This window comes from Schistocerca cancellata, chromosome 1 (assembly GCF_023864275.1).
Source record: "Schistocerca cancellata isolate TAMUIC-IGC-003103 chromosome 1, iqSchCanc2.1, whole genome shotgun sequence".
In the NCBI taxonomy this organism is placed as follows: domain Eukaryota; kingdom Metazoa; phylum Arthropoda; class Insecta; order Orthoptera; family Acrididae; genus Schistocerca; species Schistocerca cancellata.
Window position 1 is genome coordinate 1,089,097,806 of NC_064626.1, and position 15,815 is coordinate 1,089,113,620.

The following is a 15,815-nucleotide window of genomic DNA, read 5'->3' on the forward strand; positions in this document are numbered from 1 at the left end:
TCTGAATTTGTGCTCTGTCTCTAATTAAAATGGTTCAAATGACTCTGAGCACTATGAGACTTAACTTCTGAGGCCATCAGTCCCCTAGAACTTAGAACTACTTAAACCTAACTAACCTAAGGACATCACACATATCCATGCCCGAGGCAGGATTCGAATCTGCGACTGTAGCGGTCGCACAGTTCCAGTCTGAAGTGCCTAGAACCGCTCGGCCACACCGGTCAGCCCGACTCTAATTACCTCGAAGCTACACACACATAACGTGGTAACAGTTGCTGTAAAAAGATCCTCACAAATTAGGAGCAGAGAACAGTGCCATGCTTTGTTTGTGACATTCGGTTTCGGAGCCGATATGAACTGTTGCTATCAGTAACGGACGACCATCTAAACCATTTTCCAAGTGAGCAATGGGAAGGGTACTATATGGCTACCTAAGAAAGATGTGGACTCTGACCACAATCTATTGGTTATTAACTGTAGATTAAAACTGAAGAAACTGTAAAGAGGTGGGAATTTAAGGAGATGGGACCTGGATAAATTGACTAAACCAGAGGTTGTACAGAGTTTCAGGGAGAGCATAAGGGAACAATTGACAGAAATGGGGGAAAGAAGTACAGTAGAAGAAGAATGGGTAGCTCTGAGGAATGAAGTAGTGAAGGCAGCAGAGGGTCAAGCAGGTAAAAAGACGAGGGCTAGTAGAAATCCTTGGGTAACAGAAATAATATTGAATGTAATTCATGAAAGGAGAAAATATAAAAATGCAGTCAATGAAGCAGGCAAAAAGGAATACAAACGTCTCAAAAATGAGATCGACAGGAAGTGCAAAATCGCTAAGCAGGGACGGCTAGAGGACAAATGTAAGGATGCAGAGGCTTATCTCACTAGGGGTAAGATAGATACTGCGGATAGGAAAATTAAAGAGACCTTTGGAGAAAAGAGAACCACTTGTATGAATATCAAGAGTTCAGATGAAAACCCAGTTCTAATTAAAGAAGGGAAAGCAGAAAGGTGGAAGGAGTATACAGAGGGTCTATACAAGGGCGATGTACTTGAGGACAATATTATGGAAATGGAACAGAATGTAGATGAAGATGAAATGGGAGATACGATACTGCGTGAAGAGTTTGACAGAGCACTGAAAGACCTGAGCAGAAACAAGGCCCCGGGAGTAGACAACATTCCATTGGAACTACTACCGACGGCCTTGAGAGAGCCAGTCCTGACAAAACTCTACCATCTGGTGAGCAAGATGTGTGAGACAGGCGAAATACCCTCAGACTTCAAGAAGAATATAATAATTCCAGTCCCAAAGAAAGCAGTTGATGACAGATGTGAAAATTACCGAACAATCAGTTTAATAAGCCACAGCTGCAAAATACTAACACGAATTCTTTACAGATGAATGGAAAAACTAGTAGAAGCCGACCTCGGGGAAGATCAGTTTGGATTCCGTAGAAATACTAGAACACGTGAGGCAATACTGACCTTACGACTTATCTTAGAAGAAAGATTAAGGAAAGTCAAACCTACGTCTCTAGCATTTGTAGACTTAGAGAAAGCTTCTGACAATGTTGACTGGAATACTCTCTTTCAAATTCTAAAGGTGGCAGGGGTAAAATACAGGGAGCGAAAGGCTATTTACAATTTGTACAGAAAGCAGATGGTAGTTTTAAGAGTAGAGGGACATGAAAGGGAAGCAGTGGTTGGGAAGGGAGTGAGACAGGGTTGTAGCCTATCCCCAATGTTATTCAATCTGTATATTGAGCAAGCAGTAAAGGAAACAAAAGAAAAATTCGGAGAAGGTATTAAAATCCATGAAGAAGAAATAAAAACTTTGAGGTTCGCCGATGACATTGCAATTCTGTCAGAGACAGCAAAGGACTTGGAAGAGCAGTTGAACGGAATGGACAGTGTCTTGAAAGGAGGATATAAGATGAACATCAACAAAAGCAAAACGAGGATAATGGAATGTAGTCGATTTAAGTCGGGTGATGCTGAGGGAATTAGATTAGGAAATGAGACACTTAAAGTAGTAAAGGAGTTTTGCTATTTGGGGAGCAAAATAACTGATGGTGGTCGAAGTAGAGAAGATATAAAATGTAGACTGGCAATGGCAAGGAAAGCGTTTCTGAAGAAGAGAAATTTGTTAACATCGAGTATAGATTTAAGTGTCAGGAAGTCGTTTCTTAAAGTATTTGTATGAAGTGTAGCCATGTATGGAAGTGAAACATGGACGATAAATAGTTTGGACAGGAAGAGAATAGAAGCTTTCGAAATGTGGTGCTACAGAAGAATGCTGAAGATTAGGTGGATAGATCACATAACTAATGAGGAGGTATTGAATAGAATTGGGGAGAAGAGGAGTTTGTGGCACAACTTGACTAGAAGAAGGGACCGGTTGGTAGGACATGTTCTGAGGCATCAAGGGATCACCAATTTAGCATTGGAGGGCAGCGCGGAGGGTAAAAATCGTAGAGGGAGACCAACAGATGAATACACTAAGCAGATTTAGAAAGATCTAGGTTGCAGTAGGTACTGGGAGAGGAAGAAACTTGCACAGGATAGGGTAGCATGGAGAACTGCATCAAACCATTCTCAGCACTGAAGACCACAACAACAACAACAACAAGAAAGAATGTTACTCACGTCTTCTATGGGCCAAACACAAACTCGCAAAATTTTAGATAGGATTATTGTGAGTTAACACGGATCTTTCAGTAAAGTAAAATTAGTATAAAACAGTCTCGATTATAAATCGAGACTGTCGCAAATCTGCCGACTGCGGTCAGCGTGGCTGTACCAAACGTCATCATCGTCAGCCAGACAGTACGTTATCTGAAGATGATCTACTACTAGAGGACGAAACCTATCATATTTTTAATAAGTGACTGTATGATCGAGACCGTTTTTTATTAGTTTTACAAACTCAGCGGTAGCTGGCTGAAGGTGTGTTGAAGAGTTGCGATTTTGCCCCTTTTCAAATGAGGCAAGGCGTCGAGTGCACCGACACCCCAATGAAGCGTTTCACCGCAGCGTGCGGAGACTGTAGTTCAGGCTGTTGGTAGTTCTGTAAAGTTTTCGGCGTATTTTTCGAACAATGACTTGGGTCCACTCATTGAGGTTCCATGACCGTGACCCACAGCGTTAAATTGCAATTTAGCACGTGATATATTAATTATACCCAGTCCACGTTCCCATTTCGCTGATTGTTAAGGTGATATTCCAATATTGGAGAGCCTGTGCAACACTGATACGAGTTTAGAAGAGGAATAGCAACAGACTGAGGCATGAATTGCAATTTGCATCGGGGAGGAAGGCATGCTACAGTAATCTGTGCAGGAGTGGCAGCTGCAGCGAGAGGGTGGCGCAATGGTTAGCATATCTGCCTAGTCAGCAGGCGACCTCGGTTCGAATTCCAGTGTTAGTAGAAATTTCACTTCATTGCTTCAGCCTACATCATTATTGCAGAAGTATGAAGTGTTGCTCTGTAATCGGCGCGAATATACAAGACGACGACAGCCGTATTGACGCATGCATTCCAGACCTGGCGAACATTCAAATATCGTATCGCATCTCCACTGGACCACTAAATATCCAGGAAACGTCTGGGACTATTTGGAAAGCGGGTGGAAGGCAGGGGTCTACATACCTGTATTTTCCTATCTCAACAGGACCTGAACATCATTGTATGGCTTCAGCTTAATATGATGCACCCAAAGAAACCTGTAGGTAGTCCACAGCTCTTGGTCTAGTGGCTAGCGTTGCTGACTCTGGATCACGGGGTCCTGGGTTCGATTCCCTAACGGGTTGGGGAATTTCTCTGCCCGGGGACTTGGTGTTTGTGTTTTCGTCATCATCATCATCATCATCATCATCATTCGTGACAGTTGCTAGATTGGACTGTGAAAAAAATTGGGCTGCGTAAAAATTTGGACTTTGTACGGGCGCTGATGACCGCGCCGTTGAGCGCCCCACAAACCAAACATCATCATCATCATCATCAAACCTGTAGGCTTCTAGACGCGTTGAGGCCTTTATACAGATTTAAGATGGTGTTACACAGTATCAGCGTAATTTATCCTCCGTGCGGCAGACACACACTTTGCCAGTTGTACTTACGTTAACCGTTAAAAATATGCTTCCAAAGCAACTGTAAGCTTTTATCAACAATATTTGTACATCACGACTCTCTAGTTCGACCTTAGGAGAAATTTTCAAATGATATCAGGAAGTTGTGAAGCAAATCATCGGTGATAGACTTGGGGAACTGAGCCCTGCATGTACCTGAGAATTGCATCAATGCCGCCAAATAAACTGCACAAAAAAAGTTTTACAACGACCTCATGACTTGTATATCTCGTTTTGGTTTGATGGGACACTCTTTATGGACTCTTTTGTCCACAGGAAACCGCTCAGTGCAGCCTCGTGTGTACTTGGCGACGTGCAAGAGTGGGAGAAGCTTGAACAGCTACGTCTCGACCACCTTGTACGTAGCATAACAAGAAGAATTCAACAGCGTTACAAACCACAGCACTGAATGTTATCATACAGCAGATTCAAAGGCGTGCAAAGATGTTCACTTTCGAACTGACCGCTTTTATTTTCTATTCCAAATCTACCTACATACTCTACAAGTCACTGTACGTGCGCGGGGCAGAGTACCACGTACCGCTATTGCTCTTTTTCTTTCCTGTTCCACTTGCAAATAGAGTGAGGAAACAACGACTGTCTATAAGGCTCCATGCGAGCCTAATTTCTCTCAGAATATCTTCGTGGTTTTTACGCAAAGTGTGAGTAGGCGATTCTTTAAATTTCCGCAGTAATAACTCCCGAAAACGACGTTGTCTTCCCTGCAGGAATTACCAATTGAGTTCACGAAATGCTTCCGTAATACTTGCATGCTGCTAGAACCTATCGATAACAAATTTAAAGTCAAGCCTCTAAATTTCCCCGATGTCCTCATTTAATCCGACCTAGTGGGAATCGCAAACACTCGAGGTGTAGTCAAGAATGGGTCGCACAAACATTGTATAAGCCGCCTCCTTTATAGATGAAATACACTTTCCCAAAATTCTTCCAATAAACCGAAGTCGAGCATTCCCTTTTCCGACTTCCACACAGACATGCTCACTACATTTCACACTGTTTTGCAACGGTACGCCTAAATACATTATCAGTGAGACTGTGTCAAGCAGCACATTACTAGTGTTGTATTCGAACGTTACATGATAGTTTTTCCCACTGATTCGTATTAAATTACGTTTTTCAACATTTATAGCAATATGCCATTCATCACATCAACTAGAAAGTCTGTCTACGTCACCTTGCATTCCCCTATAGCCACTCAGGGACGATACATTCCCGTAAACAGCAAAGTCATCAGCAAACAGCCATAAATCGCTGTAGGCCATAAAACCTGTCGCCCAGGTCGTTTATGTAGACAGAGAATAAGAGCGACCCTCCCACACTTCCCCTGGGCACTCCTGACCAAACCTTTGTCTCCGGTGAACACTCGCCGAATCTAGGAATATGGAATCTGCCTATTGCCCTCCATCCGTGGCAAGTAGGATATCATGCGAGAAAAGGGCACGATGAGTCTCGCACCAGCGATGTTTTACAAATCAGTGCCAACTTGTGAACCTAAACTTTTCTGTCTCAAGTAAATTTATTATGTTCGAGCTCAGAATGTGTTCAGGAATTCTGCAGCGAACTGATGGTAGGGATATTTGTCTGTTAGTTTACTCATGTTGAGCTCGAAGGGGCCATCTATAGTGATTACTTAGGAGAACTTCTTAGCCGAGACCCCTACAAAAAACTTTATTGTACACAACACAGTTTCGGTAAAAGTAAGTTACCATCTTGAGATCTTCATAAAGGTTACTATAAACACCTTGTGCCAGTTACACACAAAATGTTTCCATTATGCACCTGGAATTCAATGAAAAGATTTTGTGTGTAGCTGACACAAGATATTTGCAGTAAACTTTATGAAGACCTGAAGATAGTATATCTACATCTACATCTACATGGATACTGTGCAAATCACATTTAAGTGCCTGGCAGCGGGGTTCATCGAACCACCTTCACAATTCTCTATTATTCCAATCTCGTATAGCGAGCGGAAAGAATGAACACCTATATCTTTCCGCACAAGCTCTGATTTCCCTTATTTTATCGTGGTGGTCGTTCAGCCCTATGTAGGTCGGTGTCAACAAAATATTTTCGCATTCGCAGGAGAAAGTTGGTGATTGGAATTTCGTGAGATGATTCCGTAGCAACGAAAAACACCTTTCTTTTCGTGATTTCCAACCAAAATCCTGTATCATTTCTGTTATACTCTCTCTCATATTTCGCGATAATACAAAACGTGCTGCCTTTCTTTGAACTTTTTCGATGTACTCCGTCAGTCATATCTGGTAAGGATCCCACATCGCGCAGCAGTATTCTAAAAGAGGGCGGACAAGCGTAATGTAGGCAGTCTCCTTGGTAGGTCTGTTACATTTTCTAAGTGTCCTGCCAATAAACCACAGTCTTCGGTTAGCCTTCCCCACAACATTTTCTGTGTCTTCCTTCTAATTGAAGTTGTTCGTAATTGTAATGCCTAGGTATTTAGTTGAATTTACGGCTTTTAGATTAGACTGATTTATCGTGTAACCGAAGTTTAACAAGTTCCTTTTAGCACTCAGTCGGATGACCTCACATTTTTCGTTAATTAGAGTCAAGTGCCACTTTTCGCACCATTCAGATATCTTTTCTAAATCGTTTTGCAGTTTGTTTTGATTTTCTGATGACTTTATTAGTCGATAAACGACAGCGTCATATGCAAACAACCGAAGACGACTGCTCAGATTGTCTCCCAAATCGCTTATATAGATAAGGAACAGCAAAGGGCCGATAACACTACCTTGGGGAAAGTCTGAAATCACTTCTGTTTTACTCGATGACTTTCCGTCAATTACTACGAACTGTGACCTCTCTGACAGGAAATCGCAAATCCAGTCACACAACTGAGACGATATTCCATAAGCACGCAATTTAGCTACGAGCCACTAGTGTGGTACAGTGTCAAAAGCCTTCCGGGAATCCAGGAATACGGAATCGATCTGAAATAACTTAGTTTTACCACATCCAGTTATCTACAATAAAGATTTTTTAGCGATATCGGCTAAGGAACTCTCCTTCTCCTAAGTAATATCTGTCTGTACAGACTGGAGTCACCTGCGCTTTTTAGCAGTCGGTAGGGACTTTGTCCTGGGCGAGAGATATTCGATAAATGCAAGGCTATTGTTTTGATTTTCTTTTCACAGTTAACTTTTTAGTTTAATGAGCATGTTTCTTTCATTCCCCACTCCACTTCAACTCAAGCTTACATTCCCCTCAGTGAAGTTCAGTAGAGTGCAATACGTCTCCAACTGTGCAGGGGGCAATGCGATTTGTGTGAACTGTTCCGTCCGTCAGCGCGTTTCGAAAGCTCGTTTGAAGCTCACAAGGGACCTGTGCCTACTCGTCACCACCGATTTCGTCCAATTTATTGTATGTCCGGGGCTTGGCCAGAAATGAAAGTGACAGAAGTGGAATCTGCAGTGGCCAAGCGTCTAGAAAAAAAAAAATAGCTTGCGTGCAGCAAATGTGGAAACGTGAACTACGGCGATGTTCTTTCCAAATGCGTCCATCCAGGACCACCATGCTGTTATTCTTTTCTTGGCTGCCGGTAGACATACATCGGAGAATGAGGAATGCGTCGCAAACTACCGTTGTTTCTTGCAGGTCGCGAATCGACACAAGACACCGCTCAACCTGGGATGCCAGTCTCAGCTGGGAGACTCGAATTGGAGACACCCGAACACCCGCTCTGCAATTCTGATCTCTCTCCAAGAGAATAGTACGCCGTCGGTCCCTTAAAAAAGGCCTTACAGTGTCGACGATTCCTGTCGAACGAGGATGTGAAGGAGGCACCTACGAACTTCTTCAGGCACCAGGAGACTGTGTCTACCACACAGGTATCTACAACCTCGTGCGTCGGCGGGATGGTTGCCTCAGTGCCTCAGTGCCTGACTGGCATACCGCTTCTGGACTTTGCGGTCTTTTTGATCGCCGCTTGTAGAATCCTTCCTTGGAAATTTATTTGCAATCTCAATTTTTCCTTACTTGTAAAGGGAGTTTAATAGATTCCGTTTTGAAATTATAGCATTTACTTTAAATGTGCTGCAGTCTTCATCTGAAATTACAAACAATACTCAAGAAAAGCAATATTTTTCCAAATGTAAAAGCCATTCGAAGGTACATCGTGATGTACCTAGAAACAAGTGTTCTATTTAAAAAAAAGTGTCTCAATCGAGTAAATCTTGTCAGTGCTTTATTTAATAGTCCAAGTGTTACATTATTAATCTGCTACGCGCCAGTAATCAGTAAGTGACTTGAAATTAAGAAGCAGTACTATCAAAAACTAATTACAAGTTAAAAACATTTTGAAATGTAAGCTGTTGGCAAGTAACACGAATATCCATTTTCAACAGAGGGAAAATCGTTAAGACATTAAAGAAGCTCAGTTAATATGTGAACATCACGTGTTCCAAGATAGAATACTTTCTTCCTTTTCAAGGTACAAGATGGTGCACGACCGCCGAAGTATGGCCTAACCATCTACAAGTTATGCCGCCAGTCTAAAAAAATACACTGAATTTTACTCAACGCAGAAATCTGTAACTGAAGAATAAACTATGTCCTTCAGATATCTTTAATACATTCTACGGCACTTAAAAATGCAGAAATCTTAACATTTACAAACGCTGCACCAAACAAAATCTCAACCGATGACCTCGCTGTTTGGTCTCTTCCCCCAAACAACCCAACCCAACCACAAAACTCATATCTCATAACCACAAAAAAATTATATCCAAAAAGCTGCCTGCGGAAGTTTCTAGCGGGCATTATTTCATGTGTTTCTAGAATCAATCACTATACTGAAACACTGACCAAAAAACTTCATGTGTATCTAGGTACACTATGGTCAAGGAACACCATTCTCGCCTATAAACAAATTTCATTTTGTGGAAAAAAGCTCACATTCAGAACAGTAATCAGAGAGTCGTTGGGTCAAGTCCATACGCGGAAGCTTTCTTTTATTTTCAATTTTTACGATGCTGACAATGCAAAAAAAAAGAAACAGTACTCAATATATTGTACTTATTAATATTTTTCATACCACGCGTGAAAAATAAAGGCGAGGAAAGTTTTAATGAAAATATTTCACTATACTGAAACATTTTTAAGCTAAATCTATGAAAAGTGATACTTGACTTCTCTGTTAGAAATAAAGAAATACGTGTTATGGGATGAAAGTTTCTGTGGAACTATCACCACAGGAACTTAAAAGGCACGATTAACAAAACCTCCAACTCCAGCTTCCAGAATATCTTTTTGCTCAGGAGTACGTTCGGAAAAGATCATGCTTTTAACGGATGACTAGTTCATGTCGGCTATGGAATCCAGGATAACAGAGCTGAATCTATGCATACCTGATAACAACTAAGAAAGAGGAAACTAATAACGAGGCGATGGAGAAGTATAAGAAACTTGATTTTTCATCACAGAAGTAGAATAAAACGTGTGGAGAACAACAGAGTTTATAATATTGGATACTGCGACCATTACAGCGAACTTAGTATCTTGGCGGAGTGACAGAAAATCATGCTCAGGCTTTACATCGATTCATCAAAGGTACATTTACTGAGTATTTATTTTCTTTACTTATTTGCTGACATTGACTGGATCTGTTGTCTAGGTACTACAGCAGATCGTTTTACATCTGTTATTGCAATTTTTATTTTATTGCAGATGTGTTATACTCAGCAAGGTGAGAATTTTAACCAGTTACATCACGCCAGTGTTTTAGTAAATTGAAACTACGTGTTGAGGTAATATGGCAGCGTATTGTTATATCATAACTAAGTTAGAATTACGATATACGCTAAATGTATCTCAATATTGTTGAGCTGTTTGTGCTCTGCTACATACATTTACGGCTTTGCAATAATATTACTGACACTTACTATAATAATATTACATCAAGTTACGAGGATCATTCAATAAGTAACGCCCCACATTTTTTTTAAAGCCATTAATATACATAGGCAAACATCCTTGTTGGTGCTTCACATTTGATGTTTGTTCCGTGCGCCGATGAAGTTTCGAACCGTTATGGCAGATGTCAGAGCCTTAGTACATCGTTAAAATAGCGTCTACATGCGAGTCACGTTACAAGCAACGTGCTGTTATTGAATTCTTGAGTGTAGAAAAAGAAACCGTTGTGAACATCCACAAACGTTTGTGTGCAGTGTATGGCGATGCTGCAGTTAATAGGAGTACAGTTGGGCGATGGCTAAAGAAAGTTACAGGCTCAGGAAAGGCAGAAACAGAGTTCCATGATCACCCACGCTCTGGACGCCATGTCACAGCCACTGCTGCAGACCTGCTGAATCGTGCGGTTGCCATTATACACTTTAGAGCGCTTAAAGATTCTCTACGGGGAACACACTGAAGATGACGAGAGTGTCAGTCATGGAGTGAAAAAAATGGTTCAAATGGCTCTGAGCACTATGGGACTTAACATCTGTGGTCATCAGTCTCCTAGAACTTAGAACTACTTAAACCTAACTAACCTAAGGAGATCACACACATCCATGCCCGAGGCAGGATTCGTACCTGTGACCGTACTAGTCGCGCGGTTCCAGACTGAGCGCCGAGAACCGCTAGACCACCGAGGCCGGCTCATGGAGTGAAAACATGGCTACGCCTAGAGGAGAAGAGCTTTTACCAGCAGGGAATACATGCTCTTCCACAACGTTGGCGCACGGCCATAGAACGCGATGGAGACTACGTAGAAAAATAGACTTGGACAAGATATGTTGATGCACTGTATATTGGCACCAAATTCTGACTCTTAACAATATATATGTTCTGAGAAAAAAATTTTGGGCATTACTAATTGAACGACCCTCGTACTATGATATGTAGACAGGTATGGAGATGCTTGTACTTTTAGCGCTCAGTTTCAGCCCATAACCGGGTGATATGGATCCAGTCTCTCTAAGCCGGGTGATATGGATCCAGCTTAGAGACACTGGATCCATATCACCCGGCTCTCTAAACCTTGGTACCAGTGCACATTGGTGTACTATTTCACTGAACTGCGATGCGATCAGATGAAGCTGTGTGCATCTGGCATAGAGCCAGGAATTAGCATCCACATCTCGTCTTCTCGCAGCACTTTCTTTCACTGCCCATTTGCCCCAAGCTGCCTCAGATGCGCCAGTGGTCTCCATTGAGTGCACACACTGTAGTTCAGTCTGTACATCGAAGAAGCAAAGACGGAATTAAAAGAAAGGTTCAAGAGTAGAATTAAAATCTTATCAATGAAAAGATTCGCAGATGACATTGTTATCCTCACTCGTCATCAGCAGTGTCTGTGTTGCCAGTGTGCAGCTACTGCATGCAGGTAACAGGAGAAGACAGGAGAGGTATTACCTGTCGAAGCTCTCCTCGCGGTTGTGCAGCAGCGTCTCCTTGGTGGTGGAGCGCACCCGGCACGACAGCACCAGGTACAGCAGCGCCAAGAGCACCAGCATCGCCCCTGCAACACCAAAGACACAGTGGAGGGCACAGAACTCTCACTACCTGTCTCAACACGCGAACCACCAACTGCAGCGGATAGGCACTTGGTACAGGGAGTGGCAACTGACCCTTAACATAGACAAATGTAACGTATTGCAAATACATAGAAAGAAGGATCCTTTATTGTATGATTATTTGATAGCGGAACAAACACTGGTAGCAGTTACTTCTGTAAAATATCTGGGAGTATGCGTGCGGAACGATTTGAAGTGGAATGATCATATAAAATTAAGTGTTGGTAAGGCGGGTGCCAGGTTGAGATTCATTGGGAGAGTCCTTAGAAAATGTAGTCCATCAACAAAGGAGGTGGCTTACTCGTTCGAACTATACTTGAGTATTGCTCATCAGTGTGGGATTCGTATCAGGTCGGGTTGACAGAGGAGGTAGAGAAGATTCAAAGAATGGCGGCGCGTTTCGTCACAGGGTTATTTGGTAAGCGTGATAGCATTGCGGAGACGTTTAGCAAACTCAAGTGGCAGACTCTTCAAGAGAGGCGCTCTACATCGCGCTGTAGCTTGCTGTCCAGGTTTCGAGAGGGTGCGTTTCTGGATGAGGTATCGAATATATTGCTTCCCCCTACTTATACCTCCCGAGGAGGTCACGAATGTAAAATTAGAGAGATTCGAGCGCGCACGGAGGCTTTCCGGCAGTCGTTCTTCCCGCGAACTATACACGACTGGAACAGGAAAGGGAGGTAATGCAGTGGCACGTAAAGTGCCCTCCCCCACACACTGTTGTGTGGCTTGCGGCGTATAAATGTAGATGTCGATGTAGAGTGGCCAAAAGTCACGAGAGGGCTCTGCATGTGCCCGTCGCTCTCCCGCGAGCCCTCAAAACTTAAGTCAGATGCCGAGACGTGAACAGTATATGGTGTTGAAAACGTTGTGGAGAGATACTGATCCACGCAGCTCGCAGTGTTATCCACAATTTACTGCTGTCGTTCAGTTATTGCTGGTTTCATGGGGTCAACAGCATTTCTTATATACTCGATTACCTTAGATCAAGAACCAAGTGCTCGGATTAAAAAGAACGTAAGACAAGGATGTAGTCTTTTTCCCCTACTTTTCAACCCATAAGCCGAAGAAGTAATGATGGAAACAAAAGAAGGGTTCACGATTTGGATTAAAAACGAGATGAAAGGATATCAATGATAAGATTCGCTGACGACATCGCTATCGACGGTGAAAGTGATGATGAATTACAGAATCTATTGAATGGAATGAACAATCTAATGAGTACAGAGTATGATAAGTACCATATATGAGAACAGCGAGAAACTTAACAACAGGATTGATGGTCACGTAGTAGATGAAGTTAAGGAATTCTACTTCTAGGCAACAAAATAACCGACGACGGACGGAGCAAGGAGAACATAAAAAGCAGACTAGCACTGGCAAAAAGGGCGTTCCTGGCCAAGAGAAGACCACTAGTACCAAACATAGGACTTAATTTGAGAACACAGCATCGTACGGTAGTGTAACATGCACTGTGGGAAAACCGGAACAGAAGAGAATCTAAGCATTTTAGATGTGGTGCTGAAGCAGAATGTTGAAAATTACGTTGATTCATTAGGTAAGAAATGAGGAGGTTCTCTGCATATTCGGCGAGGAAAGGAATACATGGAAAACACCGGAAAGTAAAATGGACAGGATGGTAGGACACCTATTAACACATCACGGAATAAATTCCATGGTACTGGAGGGAGCTGTAGAAGGTAAAAACTATAGAGCAAGACAGAGATTGGAATACATACAGCAAATAATTGAGGACATAGGTTGCAAGTGCCCATCTGAGATTGCAAAGATTGACACACGAGAGGAATTCTTGGCGGGCGCCATCAAACCAGTCAGAAGAGTGATGTGTATTTAAAAAAACAAAGAAAAAAAGTACTTAGAGCCCACTGCTTTGGTCACATACACAGTATAACCCAGGCAGATTTTTTTTTTACTGTAATCAAGTTTGTATGTTGTTTCGCCCATTGTACATGTGTTAATCTACTACATATTTTGCAAACAGTGTACCTAGTCAATTCAAGCTAACCTGATGACAGGATATTAAATTTTAATAAAGCAATTCTTCGTATAATATTCGCACACTTTTTTAAATGAATTAATTGAATTTATATATTTTACAGACACTGATTACATACAAATCAACAATCTACCAATAGTGTACGTGACCGTCTCAAATGGATATTCCTGTACATGGAATGTCTCTTGAACTTGATATCTATGTTGTCATTAATAAAGGTTAGTTTGCGTAGTAATTACAACAAAAATAATTCGATAAACATATATTATGGTTAGCGAAAAATTAATATATTAAAAATTCATTTCTTTTTCTAGGCAACTGTGATAAAAAAGATTCGTCGTGGTGTTGTTGTTGTTGTGGTCTTCAGTCCTGAGACTGGTTTGATGCAGCTCTCCATGCTACTCTATCCTGTGCAAGCTTCTTCATCTCCCAGTATCTACTGCAACCTACATCCTTCTGAATCTGCTTAGTGTATTCATCTCTTGGTCTCCCTCTACGATTTTTACCCTCCACACTGCCCTCCAATGCTAAATTTGTGATCCCTTGATGCCTCAAAACATGTCCTACCAACCGATCCCTTCTTCTAGTCAAGTTGTGCCACAAACTTCTCTTCTCCCCAATCCTATTCAATACCTCCTCATTAGTTACGTGATCTACCCACCTTATCTTCAGCATTCTTCTGTAGCACCACATTTCGAAAGCTTCTATTCTCTTCTTGTCCAAACTAGTTATCGTCCATGTTTCACTTCCATACATGGCTACACTCCATACAAATACTTTCAGAAACGACTTCCTGACACTTAAATCTATACTCGATGTTAACAAATTCCTCTTCTTGAGAAACGCTTTCCTTGCCATTGCCAGTCTACATTTTATATCCTCTCTACTTCGACTATCATCGGTTATTTTACTCCCTAAATAGCAAAACTCCTTTACTACTTTAAGTGTCTCATTTCCTAATCTAATTCCCTCAGCATCACCCGACTTAATTTGACTACATTCCATTATCCTCGTTTTGCTTTTGTTGATGTTCATCTTATATCCTCCTTTCAAGACACTGTCCATTCCGTTCAACTGCTCTTCCAAGTCCTTTGCTGTCTCTGACAGAATTACAATGTCATCGGCGAACCTCAAAGTTTTTACTTCTTCTCCATGAATTTTAATACCTACTCCGAATTTTTCTTTTGTTTCCTTTACTGCTTGCTCAATATACAGATTGAATAACATCGGGGAGAGGCTACAACCCTGTCTTTCTCCTTTCCCAACCACTGCTTCCCTTTCATGCCCCTCGACTCTTATAACTGCCATCTGGTTTCTGTACAAACTGTAAATAGCCTTTCGCTCCCTGTATTTTACCCCTGCCACCTTCAGAATTTGAAAGAGAGTATTCCAGTTAACATTGTCAAAAGCTTTCTCTAAGTCTACAAATGCTAGAAACGTAGGTTTGCCTTTTCTTAATCTTTCTTCTAAGATAAGTCGTAAGGTCAGTATTGCCTCACGTGTTCCAGTTTTTCCATTCGTCTGTAAAAAATTCGCGTTAGTATTTTGCAGCTGTGACTTATTAAACTGATAGTTCGGTAATTTTCACATCTGTCAACACCTGCTTTCTTTGGGATTGGAATTATTATATTCTTCTTGAAGTCTGGGGGTATTTCGCCTGTCTCATACATCGTGCTCACCAGATGGTAGAGTTTTGTCATGACTGGCTCTCCCAAGGCCATCAGTAGTTCCAATGGAATGTTGTCTACTCCCGGGGCCTTGTTTCGACTCAGGTCTTTCAGTGCTCTGTCAAACTCTTCACGCAGTATCTTATCTCCCATTTCATCTTCATCTACATCCTCTTCCATTTCCATAATATTGTCCTCAAGTACATCGCCCTTGTATAAACCCTCTATATACTCCTTCCACCTTTCTGCCTTCCCTTCTTTGCTTAGAACTGGGTTGCCATCTGAGCTCTTGATATTCATACAAGTGGTTCTCTTCTCTCCAAAGGTCTCTTTAATTTTCCTGTAGGCAGTATCTATCTTACCCCTAGTGAGACAAGCCTCTACATCCTTACATTTGTCCTCTAGCCATCCCTGCTTAGACATTTTGCACTTCCTGTCGATATC

General features: G+C 41.8%; 1 protein-coding gene across 1 annotated transcript in view; it reads right to left on the reverse strand.

Annotated features, from left to right (window-relative positions):
* Positions 1-15,815, reverse strand: part of LOC126091307 (uncharacterized) — a 579,675-nt gene that overhangs the window by 28,583 nt on the left and 535,277 nt on the right. The window contains exon 5 of the mRNA XM_049907051.1: positions 11,527-11,632. Coding sequence (XP_049763008.1) covers positions 11,527-11,632 — 106 coding nt within the window. The remainder of the gene's footprint in view (positions 1-11,526; positions 11,633-15,815) is intronic.